Consider the following 18,598-nt stretch of genomic DNA (forward strand, 5'->3'; position numbering starts at 1 on the left):
CTGGATGCCCCCTGGGTGGGTCAGCAGAGTGGACTTCAGCCCCACCTTCGACCAGCTATGAGACCAAGCTCCTCCCTACCCCTCGACTTGCTCATCTGTACAATGGGTGCGGTTAAGGGCACCAGAACAAAAGGAGACAGTGCAGGCAAACACTCCCACAGGGCTGGCCCAGGGGGGCCCTCATGCATCAAAGGTCTTAGACTGGCCCAGTCCGTGTGCCTGTCTGGCCCCGTCATGACGACCCTCCTTCTCACGTCCCCTGTTCCAGCCACGCTGGCCCACTCCGACACCCGACACCCAGGAACTTCCTCATCGCTCCTTTGTGGCTCCTACATGTCCCAAGCACAGAAAAGCCTCGTGCAGATCTGCTCAGAGGCCGGCCTGGGCACCGCCTCCCTGTGCTCAGGGCTTCGGCCCCTCTGCGCTCAGGCCCCAGCTGCCTCTTTCCCAGCAGTTAATCTTTGTATTTGCAGGTCTGTCCCCCACATAGTCTGGGGGCTTCTCAAGGTCAAGGCCGACACTCCCCTGGACCCCTGGCTCCATCCCTGTCCCATGGTGGGGCACAGCATGCCCCCGGGGAGGCACTTGTTACGTGAACCACCTGAGTGCATGACCCTTCTGCTATGAAATGACTTCCCACGTCTCCGCGTGGAGGGAAGCATGTCTGGAGGGACTCAGACTCTCGTCACCTCCTGCTCCATTGGAGAAGGAGGTGATGAGGCCTTCCTGCCAGAACTCCCCTCCAAGCTCGTCCCAGAGGATCAGGGACGTTTGCACTTCAGTTTCTAGGCAGTGGAGCAGGTGCCCAGTGCTGCAGGCAGGCAGGACAGGAGGCTGGGCTCCCTGGGACCCCTGGATCACACCCCCAAAACATCAGGGTCTCATTCCTTCAGGCAGCATCAGCTGACTATGAATGGTTTCCCCAGAGAAAGAGGCTGTTGTTGATGGTGACAGTGACTCCACTGGGCTCTGAGACAGTGTGGCTGAGGGGAAAGTCGCAGCCTTTGGCATCAGACAGAGCTGGGTTCAAATCTTGGCCCTGCGACTGGGTAGCTCTGTGTGACTACGGGCGAGGAACTTCACCTCTCTGAGCCTTGGTCTCCTCATCCATAGAGTGCAGTCCATGTTCCCCTCCCGGACGTGCTGGGAAACTACGTCGTGGGGGAGCACGTAGAGCAAGCCCGCAGCCGACGGCGGTCAGCGCCATCAGAGTCCTCACCAGGCCCCCTGTGCCAGGTCAGGAACCACAATTCCTGTCTGCTGATGGGAACATCGAGGCACCAGAGGCGAATCACGGCCCGGAGGAGGGGCTGGGTACCGAGCCCAGGTCGCTGAGGCTCCTCCCCGTCCAGTCCGACCTCCTCTGTGGCAGGCCTTCCCGCATGCAAATGAGGCAGTGCTGGTGCCGTGTTTTTATTTCCATCTTGCAGGTGTGAAGCACTTGGTAGTTTACAAGGGATTGTGGTCCTCATTTAAGTAAACGGTACACAGCAAATGCTCCCTCAGAGGAGCATGGGAAACCTCCCATTTTGGAGAGCTTTACAGTTTACTCCACTTCTCCGCCCATGCCATCTGTGGAGGGCCAGGAGAGGCCGTGAGAGCAGCCAGGAGGGAATTCCCGTTATTTCAGACTGGGTGCTCTCGTCGAGTCAGTGGGGTCGGGCTCAACCACGTCCTTCTAGCCCCCAGCTCAGAGAGCTCCTGGCCCACCGCGCCCGGAGAGTAGGAAGGGCAGCCTCCCAGGTCCACCGCCCAAGTCCAGGTGCCACATTTGAGAGTAAATGTCTCATCTCAACCAGACTACACGTCTGACTAGCATGTCGGAGCCTGTGAGCCAGTGCTGCCACTTCTGGGGATCTGTCTTCAAGAAACGTCTAGATATGTGGGGAACCTTTTCTAATAAAAAACGTGCATCATAGTATTTATACACAATAATGTGTGTGTGTATATATATATATACAATATAACCCCCCATATACATACACACAGTAATGCAAAAGAGAGAGGGAGGGAGGGGAGGACAGAGGGAAGACAGACAGACTGACGCGAACACCCCTGAGGATCTGGCGGTTTATGAACTGGGGTGTCTCACGCTTTACACTCCGCCGTGGACAGCAGCTTCCAAGGCTGGCAAAGGCGAGGACAGCTCTGACGTCGGTTACACACTTAAGCGGGGAAAGCGGGACACAGACACACGGGAACAGTGGGAGCTCAGACACATGGAAAATGCACTGGAAGAAGATACATGAAAACGCTGAATGCAAATGGGAACTCGGGGTGAAATCTGTCTCATTCTTCTTCCCAGTGTTTTTGTATGACAGAGATGGGCTACATCGTAATGGGGAAAGTGCTAGGCTCTCCTTTCTTCTGAAACAGACACTTCAGATTGATTTCACACACATATTACCTTCAAAGGTGTCACAGCCAAATTTGCCTCGTGGTGCTTTTTCTGAAGTTCGTCAAGCTGAAAGAGAAGCAACATTTTTGAGAACCGTCGTTCACCCAGCCCAGCGCTTCCGCGGGCGAACAGCGCTCAGGGAGGTTGGCTTTCATCCCCCCTTCCCCTATCAGAGCTCTCAGTGGGAACAGGGGCCTTTCCCATCAGCTGCTCTGCTGGATCAGGGAGGGAGGATGCTCTGAGCACTGGAGAATGAGCCCTGCCAGATTGCCCCGTTGCCTCTTCCTCCAGGAAGGAAGCCTTGCCGATTCCCCATGCGGAAGTGTCAGTTTGTTGGTGCAGTGTTAAACCCTCAGCTCTGCTAGCCAGATGCCCTGGGTCCCACCCCAGCCCAGCTACTCACTCGCACCGTGACCTTGTGCAAGTCATGCCTCTCTCTACCCCAGTTTTCTCTTCTGCAAAGTGGGGGTAATATTAGTGCCCGCCCAATGGTGAGGATGGTCTGAGGACTCTGTGAATTGATTCCTATAAAGTCTTAGAACAACTGGCGTCGGTCAAGACTCAGGAAATGTAAACCATTATTATTCTCTGGGGGCAGGCACGTGAGTGAAGCCACCTTGGACTGTCCAGCCCAGCCCAGCACCCAGCTGAATACCAGCAAGTGATCCCCGCTGCTGCTCTGTGGGCGGAATCGCCCAGCCGAGTCCTGCCCGAACCCCTGACCCACAGTCATATGCTGTTGTAAGGCGGGTGTTCTGTGACTCCTCACTCACTCTCTGCTTCTCTCTGTAGTCAGTACAAGAAAGCTGTATGGATAAAAGCCCTTCTTCCTGTCCCCCGGACTTCCTTTGACCTCTGTACTGTTTTCAGCCCTGCTACCCATGATCAGAAAGCATATGTGTGTATGCGCGCACATGAAACTACACTAGACAAAATGTCTTACAGCTTGCTCTTACAGCTTGCTTTTGTCATTTACCATAAAGCTGTGGTGGTAATTCCATGTTAATATAGACAAACTGATCACATTCTTCCAGAATCTTGCATATTATTTAATCATGAGGCTGGAACAAAATTGATTTAACCAATTCTTTGTTTATGAAAACATAGATTGTTTCTGTTTTTTTGCTTCATAAACAAGGCTTTAATGAACATTTCTATAAATCTATTCTGGCACATGTTTCTGGACATAGCCGAAGAGCAAAATGCCAGCTCCACGTAGACTGTCTTAGATTCAAAAGACGCACAGTAATATCTGCAGGCTTGGATGAAATCTTCTCTCTACTTCAGTCCAAGAAATAGCATGAATATGTCGTGTGGGAAGGGATAAACTGGGAATTTAAAAATTGCACCTCCTGGGGAGTGACGGAAATGTTAGCTGTCTTGACTGCGGTGGTGGTTTCATGGGTGTGTACATCTATCAAAATTCACCAAATTGTGAATCTGAAATATGTGCAGTTTACTGTACAAGAACCATGCCACAATAAAGGTGTTAAAATATATATATAAAAAAAGAAACAGCATGAATGTGTCGCTGTGAGCTGCGTACTGGGGCATTTGCAGCTAAAAAACAAATGAAAAGAAAGTGAAAAGACAATGGAATGGGAGAAGATGTTCGCAAATCCTGTATCTAATAAAGGAACTGCATCCGGAACACAGAGCAAAATCTTACAACTCAGCAACAGCAAAATCAACAACCCAATTACAAAACGGACAGAGGATCTGAGCAGGCGTCTCTCCAAAGAAGACAGATGAACTGCAAATAAACACACGAAAAGATGCTCAACTCTATTAGCCATTACGGAAACACAGCTCAAAACCACAGCGAGATGCCACTTCATACCCACTAGGATGGTTGGCAACGAAAAGACAGACAGTAGCAAATGTCAGTGAGAACGTCAAGTTGGGACCTTCACACACTGCTAGTGAAAGTAGAAAGTGGAGCCAGAGACAGACCTGGAAGTAACTTAATAATTACATAACAAGAAGTTCATCAGACAGATGACTAGATAAAGATGTAGGGGGTGCGTGTGTGTGTGTGTGTGTGTGTGTGTGTATGTATAAAATGGTGTATGTGTATGTGTATATATATGTGTGTGTATATATATATGTGTATATATATACATATACATACATATATATAAAATGGAATACTACTCAGCCATAGAAAAGAATGAAATACTGCTATTTGCAGCAACACAGATGGACCTAGAGATAATCATAGTAAGTGAAGGAAGTCAGAGAGAGAAAGATAAATATCACATATCACTTCCGTGTGAAATCTAAAAAATAGTACAAATAAACTTATTTACAAAACAGAAACAGGTAAGAAGGGGAGGGATAAATTAGGAGTTTAGGATTAGCAGATACAAACTACTGTATATAAAATAGATAAACAAAAAGGTCTTACTGTATAGCACAAGGAACTATGTTCAACATCTTGTAATAACCTATAATGAAAAAGAATCTGAAAAAATATATATGTATACATACATAAAACTGAATCACTTTGCTGTACATCAGAAACTCACACATTGTAAATCAACTATATTTCAATTAAAAAAAGAATTTTATCAGATATCTGGAAACTATAAAACATTAATCAAATGTAACTTCTAGGACAGTAAAATACAACTCCTGAAATTAAGAACTAAAATAATGAGTTTTAGAGCAAATTCGACTCACCAAAGAACATTATTTAACTGGAAGACTGACTAGAAAAAATATCCAAACTGAAGAAGAGAAAGACAAAAAAATGAAAACTATTTTTTAAAAAAGACAAAAATATTGGATATGGTAAAAAAAAAAAAAAGGCTAACGTGTGTAACTGGAGTTATATTTTTCACAGATCAGTGACAGACAGGACAAAAACTGGTGACAAACCACCCAAACTGGTTAAGGGCAGAGTGACAAATATACCCTCATTTATTGCCTTGGCTTTGGAAGTGGGTACCAATACTTTGGAAAGCAAATTTGCCATATGTATTAAGAATGAACACTATTTCCTCTGAACCAGTGATCCCAATTCTCTGAACTATTTTATATAAACAATGATACATAAATTTACAGAAAGATACAACACTAGGAGAAACCAAAATCACATCCACCCCATAGATACTCCACAGCCCAAAACTAGTGGACACAAAAGCTATGAAACACAGATGGAGGGCATCAATTCTATGTGTAGTGTGTTCCATTATGCAAAGAATGCATAAGACAGGAGTCAGAAATCATATCGAAAATGTTGATGGTATATTTTCATCCATTAACTTGTGAAAAAAATGTGAAGTGTGGTTCAGGGTAACAAATTGTGGGCAATCACATACACTCGTTTATTCCTGCCGGGAGCATAAATGATGCAGCCATTTTGGAGGTCGTTTGCCGTCACCTTCAAAGTTAATTAGGCACATAGCCTTTGACCTCGTCATTCTTTCACTGGGATTTTACCCTTTACCCATGTAGTGGGAACATATTCCAAGATACAGGCAGAGAAATGTTCCCTGAAGCCTTGTTTGTAAAGCAAAGCAACAAAAACAATTTGGGTTTCTATACACAAAGAATTGCTTAAGTAACATATGGTTTGGCCTCTTGAAAAATAATGTGCAAGAGTTTAAAATGAAGCCCAGCGTGCGTGTGTTGATATGGAACATCACCCAGATCTTTCATTCAGTGATAATATTAGGATGCAGAATGTTTCTGCGTGGTGTGATTTCACATACGAACACACACAGGTGCTGAATGTGGGTAGATGGGGTTGAAAAAAATGGAAGTCAGCAGGGGTTGGGGTTGAGAGGGAGAAAAGGACCATTGTTTTGCATTTTTTAAAGATTGAGGTAATTTTAGATTTACAAACAGTTGTAAAAAAATAATACAGAGAGATGCTTTGGATACTTTGCCCGGTTTCCTCCAGTGAGGACATCTGGCAAAACTACAGTATGTTACACAGCTGGTGGGAGGGACGAGAAGCTCTTCTTCCTGTACTGTGCTGCACTTTAGAAATCTGATGAACAAGTTCAGACTGCTGGGGATGGTCAGTGAGAGCTTACCTAATTCTTTTTCCTACGCTCGGAACTCCCCGGAGCGAGGGAAGATTACCTTGCTGGCGGGCTCCGCCTACCTGGCCCCTGAGACGGGCGACCTCACCGTGGGAGGCCGGCAGCGGCCGGGGCACCACCGAGCCCTGGTCCCTGAGCTGGCACCGCAGAGTCAGCGCCTGGTGACGGAGCTGCCTGATGCGCAGCCTGAGGTCCTCTTCGGAGGCCTCAGCCTCCGGCTCCTGGAGCAGATTTGGATGAAACGCTTAGGTTATCTTTCAAGTCCTTTGCCTTTGCCAACAGACAGTACCCATTTTCCTTCTTAAACATTTTTCCTGCTTACGTTTTCTCATAGCAGATAAATTGTACAAAATAAAGTAACAGAGATGACTCCAAAAACTATCAGCCAGCATGAACATTATTACCCAGAGCTTCCCTCACATGTTCAGTCTTTCGGCCATGCTGTTATCCACGTGTGCATATGCGTGTGTGGCCCGCGCGGGGTTTCTTGAGTGGGGGAGTTGGGGAGGGTCCAGGGAATCGCAGAATAACATTCTCGAATGCTATTTTCAAAAGAATATTATTCTTTGCATGTGAAAAATATGCAAAATAGCATATTTCAGAGTCTGAATAGATGTCAGTCCCCATTATACTGAAACACAGTATAATGAATGAAATTTAGTGTTCAAATCCAGTTGTGAGATGCTCATGATATTCATGTTTCATGTATTTATATAAAACATAACTGCATTTCCCACACACACTTTTCTTAAATCAGTATAAAATAGCCTCTCGCTCTTCTTGGGTCAAACACGAGCGGGTTTCATGTGAACATCAGCAGGGCATTTCTGGGCGGGCAGAAGGTAAGAAGGAAGAGACTGATTTATCACTGTGGGGAGTTCGGCCAAATGGTAGTGATGCTCTTGCCCCAGTGGTTCTGGACTTTAAAATTTTTAAAATACCTAATGTGCATACGTAAACATAGGCGTGTGTGTGTGTGTGTGTGTGTGTATGCACCTCTCATGTCTGTTTTTCTCTATGTCACTTACATGCCATATACATCTTCTGCATTCTGCTTTCCTCCCCTAATACCACATCACGGGCATTCTCCAATGTCATTAAATGTCGAACACACCGCCGCCAGCACACATGCAGTGCTCTGTGGCGCTCTGAACACTCAGACTATGCTGACATTTTGCTGCTGCCATTGGGGCTGTGATGGAGACCCTCACCCATAAATGCCTGACACACCTCTGGCTCGTCCCCTGAGACCACCAGAGGCGGAATATCCGCATCATCACTGAGCTCTTGACTCAAACTCCTCGGGCGGCCCTGGGAAGGAGCAGGGCTGTGAGGAGTGCGAGCTCCCGCTGCCACGAGGCGGGGACCCGGAGATGCAGGGGTTCTCAAGGCGCCCGTGCTCCTGCTCACGGCGGTCTACCTTTCGTTTAAAGCAGCCACCCTGGGAACTGAAGGCCCGCAAAGATCATCCCTTCCACATGTTCCTGACCTGGGCGTGAGATGCCAGGAGCGGCCCAGGCCACTCTGCTTGGAGAGGAGAGGGAAGAGGGAGGTGAGGGCGGGAGGGCAGAATCAGCATGACTGGCTGTCAGGCCTCTTCCCTGTTAGCAGGGAATATGATGGCAGAATGCGACTTTTTTAATTAACAGAACTTCACAGTGCGTGGGCCTGAGACTCACAGGCTGGGCCCTGTCAAGAACAGATGGGCGCTCCGAGCGGTTCCAGACAACCAGCTCCAAACAAAGTTGCAAAACAACTTAGCCTTTCTGGAAAGTTCGGTCCTTTGCCACCTCCCTCCTCTGCAGTGACTTGGGTTTCGTCTCGAGAATCCTAAGAGAGTGTCCACAGTACATTCTAAAGAGAATGAGAGTGTGGGGGGGAGGCTGACCCTGCCTGTCACCTGGGACTGCGCTGCCCAGCGACCCCTGTGAACGACCCCTTGGCCCACTTGCTCCCTAGCAGACATCGGAAGCACATGCTCTGGCCACGCACTTGGGCTGGAAGCCATGGTGAACGCGGCCCTCGCGGCGCTCTGTCTGGTGGAAGAGATTGATGCAGACACAGGCCATGCAACACAGCATGGTAAGGGGAAGCCAGGGGGCTGCAGGGGCCTAAGAGAGGCACCACATCAGAGGCGCCCATCGCACCCAGCGAGGTGGCGGCGAATGTACAATGCCCACTCTCCGGGGAGGGAGGGGCACACAGATGTGCAGCATTTGCCATTTCCGTGGTGTGTGCACCATCACGGCCACGGCAAGGTAACCAAACGGCATCACTGAGTGCAGAGCTGGTGAGAGATGTGCACGAGCTGCCTCCGCACTGAACCCATCCTGGGGGGGGGGAGGAGATGCCCTAACGTGAGACCTTGAGGATGGCAGCAGCCCCCAGGAGAAAGCCGGGTGCAGGGAGGGGCGGGCCGAGGGTCTAGGTGTGTAGGGACTGCGGAAAATATAAAGCAACAGCTGCAGCTCTCAAGGGGCCAGATTAGAACTCGCCAGAAGGAATTTGGACTTCATACCAAGCTCAGGAGGAAGACATAGAAGGGTTTTAAGCCAAAGAAAAACATGACCAGGTTTGTGACCTGGGATGAAGGGAAGGGGAAGCTTTCCTCTCCCTCTACCCCCTATCCGCCAACCAATTCCATTGCTTCCAATTCTAGCTTTTCTCTGGAATCCCCCCCCTTTTCTTTTTATCCAAATTCCAAGTTCCTCCCCTCTGGTATCATCTCTCCGCAAAATCCTCTTGACTGTCCGCCCTGTGCCCACCTGCCCCTTGTCCTTACAGCAGACAGTGATCTTCTTACAAAAAAAATTAATCATGTTGTTCTCCTGCTTAAAATCCGCGAACAGTTTCCCGCGGCACTGAGAGGTGACCCTAACCAGCGCCTGTAAGGCCTCCTGTGATCTTTCTCATGACAACTTTTCCAGCCTCATCTCATACGATGCCCCAGCCTTGCCTACCGTGTTCCAGCCACACTGACTACTTCCTGCTTTTTCAACAAGCCAGGCTCATTCTTGCCTCAGAGTCTGGGCTACTTGCTGCTCCCCCTGCCTGGGATGTTCTTCATCTACTGTTCCTTTCAAACCTTGAAACCCTCAGCTCGATATTCACCTCCCAGAGTTCCAGTTCCCACCAGGTCTCAGTGGCTGGGATCTGAGAACTACAGGATCTGAGGGAAATGTATAAAAACGATGCTTTGCAGGCACTGACTGGCAGCCGACGCAGGGCTACAGTCCTTGAGGGAAAGGATGCACAACAAGGAAAGCGCCACATCCCCCTGGATTTCCCCCTGGAACATTTTCCGTGGTTCAGGGAGATAGACCCCAAGCTGCATGTGGTGGTCCTGCTAGGTGGAATCGGCATAGAAGACTGGGGCTTAGGGATGCCATGACAGCTGAGGTTGGTGAGACAAAGTACCAGGGGGAAGAGAGCTGCAGAGAAGAAATTCAGATGCTGTCCTAGAAATATCCTTGGGTCCTTGGTTAAATCATAAGCAGTGAAGTATAGTGCAAGACTCTGAGGCTTAGCAGAGAGCAGCAGCTGGGAGGTCAATACTAAAGAGATTTCAGGGGTCACACACTGGTACAAAGATGGCAGTGTTCCGCCCGAGCCAAAGTGGAGAGTCTTTGGTGAATGCTCTGGGGACTCAGCGGGTACCACTGAAAGGCCATGCCCTAGAAGAAGGACCACACATTAGGAGTAAAATCAAGCCCTGGGACTGAGGGGAACACTGTAACAGGCCCACACAGGAATAACACAGTCTGCTGGTCATTCAGCTACTCACTGGAACAAAGCTCATTCAACATTCTTTAGAGGAAGCTAACAACCAGGAATCTCTACACCATGTTCTACACAATGTCCAACATCAACATAAAAAGTCCTAGTCACAGGAAGAAGCAGGAAAATGAGACTTGAACCAAGAAATAAAACAGTCAGTAGAAACAGGCCCAGAGATGATCCAGATATTGGGGTGAGCAGACAAGGCCTTCAAAATTACTGATCATATATATTTTTTTAACACAAGAAAAGATAGACAAAAGGAATGAAAAGACGGAGCATTGCAATAGAGAATTAGAATCTTTTTTTTAAAAAGGATAAAATGGATCTTCTAAAACTGCAACATACAATAAATTGGATGGATTTATTAGAAAACAGGATTCAGCAGAACATGGGATTAGTGAACTACAAGGTCAACAGAAAACTCAAACTGAGGCATAAAAAAAAGGAAAAAATAGAATAGTTTCAAAATATGTGAGATACAATTTTTTAAAATCTGGGTCTTTAAAAGGAGAGAAAAATAGACCAGAACAAAATATCTGAAGAAATAATGGCCAAGAATTTTCCAAATCTGATTAAAGACATGAGTCTACACTTTCAAGAAGTTCAGAAAAACCAAGCAGGGTAAACAATAAAAGCCCAGGTAAGCACATCATAGTGTAACCGCCAAAACCCAAAGGTAAAAAGCAGGTCTTTAAAATAGTCTGAGATAAAATGATCCATCTCTTTCAGGGGGGAAAAAAAAAGACAAATTATTCAATTTCTGAAAAGAAACTTTGGGAGCCAGAAGACAATGGGATGAGATCTTTAAAGTGTCAAAAGACAGAATTGTATCTGCCTAAAATTCTGAATCCAGAGGAAAAAAATCTTTTAAAGTGGAGGCGAAAAATTGTTTTCAATAAAAAAAAATTTGAGAGAATTCATCACCAGCAGACCCTCACTACAAGAAATAACAAATTTCTTCAGGCAGGTGTGAAAACAGATCCAAAGAAGCAGAAGTAGTGAATAGCACAAGAATGTAGAAAGATTTGAGTAAATATAAAAGATTGTTGATTGTTTCAAATGACAATCACAACAACACCTTGTAGGGTATATATTACACAGAAGTGACACAGTTGACAAAAATAAACAATAAAAGGGAGAAAAGGAAGAAATGCAGTTAAACCATTAAAAGATTTTTGCATTATTTGAGACATGGAAAGTACTAATTTAAAGTAAATTTTAATAATTAATAATACATTTTGAAATTTCTAGGATAACCACTAAAATAATGGCACTAAAATGTATAACAAAATAAGCTAACAGGGAAGAAAATGGAATAATAGTATATAGTTTACTAATACCAAAAACAAAGGAAGAAAAGAAAACAGAACAGAAGAGATAAATAGAAGAAACAGCAAGAGGGTAAACATAAAGCCAATTACACCATTATGTATATGAAATGTAAATGGACCAAACACTCAAACTAAAAGACAGAGGATGTCAAACTGAACTAAGATAAAAAAAAAAAACCCGTATGTCGTTTCTAAGAAACATACTTTAAATATAAAGATACTGATAGGTTGAAATAAAAAAGATAGATGGTGTAAGAAAGTTGTATACCATGAAAATATTTATGAAAGAAACTGATATGACTACGTTTATGTCAGAAAAAAAGTCAACTGTAGAGCAAAACGTGTGAAAGACAACAAGAGACATTTCATCATCATAAAGGAGTCGATTTCATCAGGAATACATCATAGCCTTAAAGCTGGGTGTATCTCATAAATCACTTCAAAATGTGTGAATCAAAACTAACATAACAAAAAAGAAGAAAGAAACAAATACACACAGAGTTGGAGATTTCAAAAGATGACAAAACAAACAGACAACACATCGGTAAAGATATAGAAGATTTGATCAGCACAATTAACCAGCTTGGCCTAATTAATACTCAGCAACCACAGAACATTCATATTACAAGGACACATAGGATACTTACCAAAATAGACCATAACCCGGTCAAGAAAACAAATCTCAACAAATTCCAAAAGATTAAAATAACATAATGTACATTTTCTGATAACAATGAAATAAAACTACAAATAAATAGCAAAAGTCTAACTAAAAATTCCACAGATGCTTGGAAATTCAGCAACACACTTGTAAATAACCCATGGGCCAAGGAAAAAATCACAATAGAAATGAGAAGTTACTCTGAACTGAACAGACACAAAAAGTACAGTGTATCAAACTGTGCAGGACGCAGTTGAAACAGTGCTTAGAGAGAAGTGTCTAGATTTAAATGCATAGATCACAAAAGAATAACAGTTGAAAATCTATGATCCAAACTTTCAACAGAAGAAGAGAGAGAAAGAACAGCCAATTAAACCAAAAGAAAGTGGAAGAAAGGAAATAATGAAGATGTTAGCAGCTACCAATGACATAAAACACAGACATACAGTAAGGAAAAGCAACAAAACCAGAAGATGACCCTGTGAAATGACTGACAAAACTAGAAGGGAAGAGACAGAGAGACAGAGGCAGAGAGGCAGCAAGAATGGATATGAAGGTATGCAAAGGGCTCGATAGGAAACATCCTGCAGACAGCCAAGACCATCATGAGACTGTCACGAGCTTCGGAGCCCGGGAGGTCCAGTATTGTCCACAGACGAGGAAGACGACTCAGAGAAATCTCCGATGCCGTAAGAGCAGAACCGGGTTTGAACCCTGTTGGACTGAGTTCCAAAGCCCGCTGCTCTCTCCTTTCAAGACCCAACACCCAGAGTGATAGAGGCTTTGGCTAAAGCTGTGGTGGTAACCAGACTGCAATATATAAACCCATCAAATCAACGCATTGTACACCTTAAACTTACACAGCATTCAATGTCAATTATATCTCAATTAAAAATTAATTTTTAGAAAGAATGTGTAGAATTATGCCTTGAGCTGCTTGAAAAACTCCTCGGTCTGAAAATACGAGCTCTGATCTTACAGTGTAAACACCCTCTCCATGTCCCACCAGATACCAAAACAGCCTAAGCAGGGGGCAGACTCACATCCTGTCGTGGGCAAGAATAAAGACTCAGAGTCTGACTGCCCAGGTGGAGTCCGGGCTCCACTCCTCCTACTGTGTGATTCGGGACAAACCACTTAACTTCTCTGTGCCTGCGTTTTCTCATTTGGTAAATGGGGATGGTGACTGTTCCTCCCTCACAGGGTTGCTGGAGGACATGTGAGTAAAGGGTGTGGTAGAAAGTTAGCAAGATGATTAAACAGCTATGCAGAATCAACCTACCCAGGGGCCATGGCGTGGGGACCTCAGAGCTCGCCCTCGGTCTGCAGAGTGCGGTGGTCCCTTATCCTCTTTCTCCAAATGTGCCTCCTTCACTCCTTCCTCACCAGTGTTTCCCTGTGGGGCACTGGAGCCTGGAGCATCTCCCCAGACCAGTGATGGACCAGTAGATTCAGAACTGCATCTAGAATTCTCCAGGCCTGAGCAAGTTCCTGTCCACCCTCCAGCCAGACCCATTTCCTGCTCCGAGGGTGGCCCAGGGACCCTTAGAGTCAGTTGCTCTGAAAGCTGAGTCACCTGCACCCCCTTTCCTCCAGCGTTCACCTTGTCCACCACCACTGTGCTTTTTCCTTGGGGACATGCCTCTGCTCCCACCAAACGCCCCCCATCTGTGCTGCTCCCTGAAGCGACTTCTCCCTCCAGGACTCGGATCCTGCGTAGGTGTTCGTTCTCTGCCCTGAAGGCCCGGATCATGTCTTCTATTCCCAGAACTACATCCTTTATCAGCTCTTTGTAACTGACCCCAAGCTCTGAAGTCAGCGCACTGAGCTCCCAGTTTTCCAGGGTGATGCGCCCCATCCCACCTTTGGATTTTCTGATGCTCGCAGACATGGCTTTCTGGAGCTGCCCCAGGTCCCTTTTCAGTCTTTGGTTTTCCTCTTCAAGTTCAGAAATTTTGCAGTAACTTTTCCCATTGCAGTCTTCAAGGTCCGAAATGACCTGCACGTACTGGTCCAGCTCCCTCCGTAAGTGAGCGATGTCTCCTAGCAGCACGCTCTTATCCTGCTCAAGTGCAGATATTTTTTTCGCATTTCTCTCCCTCTCTTTTTCCAGGACATGCAGTTTTCTGTGGCATCTCTCCTGATCTCCCTGAAGTTTGGCGTTACCATGTAAAACTTTGCTTCTCTCTTTCTTCAATCCAGAAATGAGCCAACGAAACCTTCTTCTTACCCCCTCGAGGGCTCTCGGCTGCTGAGGGGGCCCGGACTGACCCAGCTCGGAGGGCCCCTCGGGGGGGCCTGGGCTCAAGTCGACCAAATCAGGCGCCAGCCCGGGAAGAACTTGGCTGGTTCCCGGGGCCTCTGTCTTTCCCGGCTTAGCATCTTCACTACGCTCTCTGGGGTTTGCGTTGTTGGCAAACCAAGTATCCGTACCCTGGTTTGCCAAAGCCTGCTGAGGGCAAGCGTCCTCCCGGCAGCCGGGCCATCTGCGAGCAAAGCTCCAGTTCTCTCCCGCCAATGATGAAGTGTTCCGCCCACGTCCCCCACTCCCACGCATCAGGACGGAGAGTTGCTGGAAACAAGCCTCCATCTCCTTTTCAAATTCCTCCAACCTGAGCACCATCCCATCGTGTCCTCCGTTTGGAGCCCAGAGGTGACTGGTGGGTCCCGCCCCCTCCAGCAGTAAGGCCAGTCCTGGAGTTGGTAACAAACCTCCCTCGTCCAGTAAGAAACGCGTCTCCTGGACCTCACAGTCCTCGGAGCCAGACTCCTCCGGGACATCCCTGTGGCCCGAGCGGGACCCTTCCAGATGCAACACCTTCTCCTCCTCCTCTTCCTGTCCCTCGTCCTCAGGGCTGTCCTCTGGCAGAAGCAGAGCATTTGCAGACCACACGTGGATCTTCTTGCCCCGAACTCTCCTGATGGCTCTGCCCTGCTCAGCAAGGGGCTGAGCACCTTTGGGAGGTGGCCGGTTGGTGCTCGGAGTGCTGGAGAAGGCAGCTTCCGGGGCCTCCTCCTCTGATAAGGATGATGACAGCCCTCCTTCTCGCAAGCCCCAGACACGCCCTTCCCCCCGCCCCCTCCTGCCCAGGGATTCAGGACCCTGCACTGACACCGAGGCCGCCCGCTGCAGCAGAGGCAGTAGAGCCTCCGGCGGGGGCTGCGGTTCTGGACCCCCGTTCTCATTCTGCGAGCTCTCTGGGGTCCCAACACCATCCTGCAGGCCCAGGTTCTCATGGCTTTCCTGACGTGGCTGGCACCTGTCACCGAGGTCTTCCTCCTTCCTGCCCCAAATCGTCAGCCCCTGCATCTCTGGTCTCCACGCTGGGGCTCCTCCTTCCTCCTTCCAAAGTTCTTTTAGATCCCTGGGCCCTCTCCTGGGAAATCGGTGACTTGAAATACATGGGGACTCCTGGCAGAGAGAGGCATCGTGGCTCCTTGCCCGGCGACGATCCCGGCTGGGGTGTCCTGAAGCTGAGGGAGCAGGCGGGGGCCTGGCCTCCAGGCCCTGCTGGGCTTGCAGTCCTTCTGTGGAAGCTTCCGGGAGCAGCAGTGGCAGCGGCAGCGGCAGGGGAGCTGGGTCCCCAGCCCGCCCCCAGGGAGGGCGTGTGGACGTCTGCACCAGGAGAAGGGACTCCTGGGCTGGGGCGGCTGCTAATTTCTGCTCTGACATCCAGGCCAGCTCCACAGGGAGGAGTGAGCCGTCCACCCACTGCCCCGGGGGGCAGCCACAGATGAGAAGAAGAGTCTGTTCACCCAAGCTGGGCTCAGCTGGAGTAAACTGGGGATAGGAAGAGAAGAGAAAGTGTGAAGCAGCCCCTTCCCCCTACAGCCTCTCCCCACTTTTCTGACCTCATCTCATCTAGTCACATTGGCCTTCCTAACACACCAAGCTGGCTACCACCCCAGGGCTTTTGCACCTGCTTTTCCCGCTGCCTAGAGTATCCTTCCTCCAGATACACGGCTCACACTCTTGCTTCATTAACATCTCAGTTCAAACTCAGAAAGGCCTCCCTGGCTACTTTCGCCACTCTCTGCCCATTCACCCCGCTTCATCTCCCTCTTTACCTCCCTCACTCACTTCACTCTGCGTATGTGTGAGTGCTGTTTGACTCCCCCATGGCCCTGCACCGTCCAGTACGGTAGCCACGGGCCACACGGGCTCTTCATACTTGAAACAATTAAAGTTAACACTCAGTTCTGCGGGCACACCAGCCTCATTTCAAGCACCCAGAAGCCATGGGCGGTTCACAGCTGCTCTACTGGGCGACGCAGACGCAGAGTATCTGCAGCGCCGTGGAAGGCTCTAGGGGACAGTGCTGGGTAGACTCTGCTCCCGGCGGCAGGGACCCGGGCCGGGAACAGTCCCGGGCACACAGGAGGCGTTTTATAGATACTTTTGAATATATTTTCATATTCACTTATTCAATGCATTTATCCAGAGAGGAGGACTGGCCCAGCTCACAGAACAGACCCAGGCCGGACGAGGCCTGGGAGGTGGCGCTTGGCTCCGTCCAGGCTCACCAAGCACCCTTGGGCCACGTGACTGCAGACCCCCCCCCCCAGCCACTCTACTCTCACCGCCTGTACCTGGCGGGTCTGCCCAGGTGGCTGCTCTTCTGCTGCCCATCCTGGTTTTCTGACTGTCTAATGTCGTCCCTCCACCGGGCCCAGCATTTCCGTGAAGCTCTCCCCACCCCAGGGACAGTTCTCAGCTCTTTACGCACTTGGGTGTGACACCGCACACCAGGCCGCCCAGGTCCGGAGGGGAATGACTGAAGTAAGGCCTCTCTCTTTAGAACCACAGACCCACATCAGGGCTGGTTGGAACTAGTGTCCAGACCCTTGGGGGACAGCATGGTGCAGTGTGGGCTATGAAGACAGGATTCCGGTCCCCTTCGGGGCTGTGAGGACTTGGCTGCAGGGCAGCTGGGCCCGGGCACACAGCTGGGGCTCCCTTCCTGCCCACCCCATCCAGAGCTCAAGGCCTTCTGTTCCATCTCCTCAGATCTCCCTCTCAATTATTTCCAGAATGTTCTTCCAAACCCCAAGCTTCTTTACCTCCTTCTCCCACCTCCTGAGCGGTAGCCACACTGTGCAGCACACACAGTAAGGCTGATCAGACCCAACTGGTGCCCCAGACACGCAGAAAGCCTCTGGTCTCACCTGTCCACGGTCAGACCCTGCAAGGTCTCCTGGGAGCTCATCTGTGGTCTCCGGGCCTGGCATCAAAACAGGGGGTCCTTGTCCAGCCTCGATGCAGCCCCAGGTGCAGGACCCCCCGGAGGGCTGGCCTGGGAAGAGACAGGACCCAAGGGTTAAAGAGACCCTCATAGGAGCTATTCCACGACGGCCACCAGCACTGCCACCTGCTGCTGGGACGAGACATCACTTCTCCCAGATTCAAGGCCTTTGAGCCCCGAAAGGTGGCCTGATGTCACTTGGCCTGTCAGGTGAGGAACCCAGGCTGGGAGATGGGGAATGACCGCTCACTGATGAGCACCAGAGTCAGGTCTGGAAGCCACCTCTGCCGATCACAAAGCCCACACGGGCGACAAAAGCCATGACACCTCCCTCGGCCCCACAGCTTTGTGGTTACGCAGGGTCACAATTCCCAGTCCCCGCCCCCTCACAGTCAGCACGTGGATGGAGGAGCTGACGCCCAGGCTTTGCCAGGAGGGCCCCGCCCCCTTCCCCAAGGACAAATTTAACCTTGTTGGACTTGCCAGCTCTGCTCCCCAGAAACGGGATGGAGGGGAAAGGCCAGCTTTGCCACTCAGCAGCACCGCGGGGTACAAATGACCCCCCATCCGTAAACTGCACTTGGCCTTGGGAGTCTGTATGTAAACCAGACCCCCAGTTGGACGCCGTGGTCCTGGGGCTCCCCGAGTCAGTGGCTTTTGCAACAGGGATCCTGGAAGCTGTACCTGGGACTGTTATCAGATGCGTCTGTTCCCATCAGAGACAACTTAGGGACAAGGGGCTTCTAGGCCCCCAAAGCCCCCCCAACCTCACAGCCATCTCACAGCTGAGCTGTCACTGGGTGGGGGTGGGGGACGGAACAGCTCCCGGTCATCACACAGTCTTCTGCAAAGACAAATCCCCCGGGGACATCGCTGCCGCGACGCTGGCACGTGTGTCTCCTGGCTGGCCCCCTTCTGGGAGCTGAGGGAGTGAGCCTAAATCAAGGACCTCGTTGTGGGCACTGCAGGCTCTGACCCCACCTCTCCCAGCTGTGTGGCACTGAGCAAGCGACACTACCTCTCTGAGCCTCAGCTTCCTGCCTGCAGAGCAGGAACCGCCACACCGCCCCCAACATCAGGATGTCGTCAGCGAGCTGGCCCCTGTCAGTGGGTGTCTGCACAGGGCTCTGCTA

The 18,598-nt window shown here is 49.3% G+C and overlaps 1 protein-coding gene across 1 annotated transcript in view; it reads right to left on the minus strand.

Annotated features, from left to right (window-relative positions):
* C2H4orf50 (chromosome 2 C4orf50 homolog) overlaps positions 1-18,598 on the minus strand; it is a 54,549-nt gene that overhangs the window by 12,865 nt on the left and 23,086 nt on the right. Inside the window, exons 6-11 of the mRNA XM_072948740.1 lie at positions 17,389-17,516; positions 13,505-16,003; positions 9,544-9,549; positions 6,567-6,671; positions 6,125-6,129; positions 2,408-2,513 (exon numbers count right to left, since the gene is read on the minus strand). Coding sequence (XP_072804841.1) covers positions 2,408-2,513; positions 6,125-6,129; positions 6,567-6,671; positions 9,544-9,549; positions 13,505-16,003; positions 17,389-17,516 — 2,849 coding nt within the window. The remainder of the gene's footprint in view (positions 1-2,407; positions 2,514-6,124; positions 6,130-6,566; positions 6,672-9,543; positions 9,550-13,504; positions 16,004-17,388; positions 17,517-18,598) is intronic.

The sequence above is a fragment of the Vicugna pacos genome, chromosome 2, assembly GCF_048564905.1.
Source record: "Vicugna pacos chromosome 2, VicPac4, whole genome shotgun sequence".
NCBI classification, from domain to species: Eukaryota; Metazoa; Chordata; class Mammalia; order Artiodactyla; family Camelidae; genus Vicugna; species Vicugna pacos.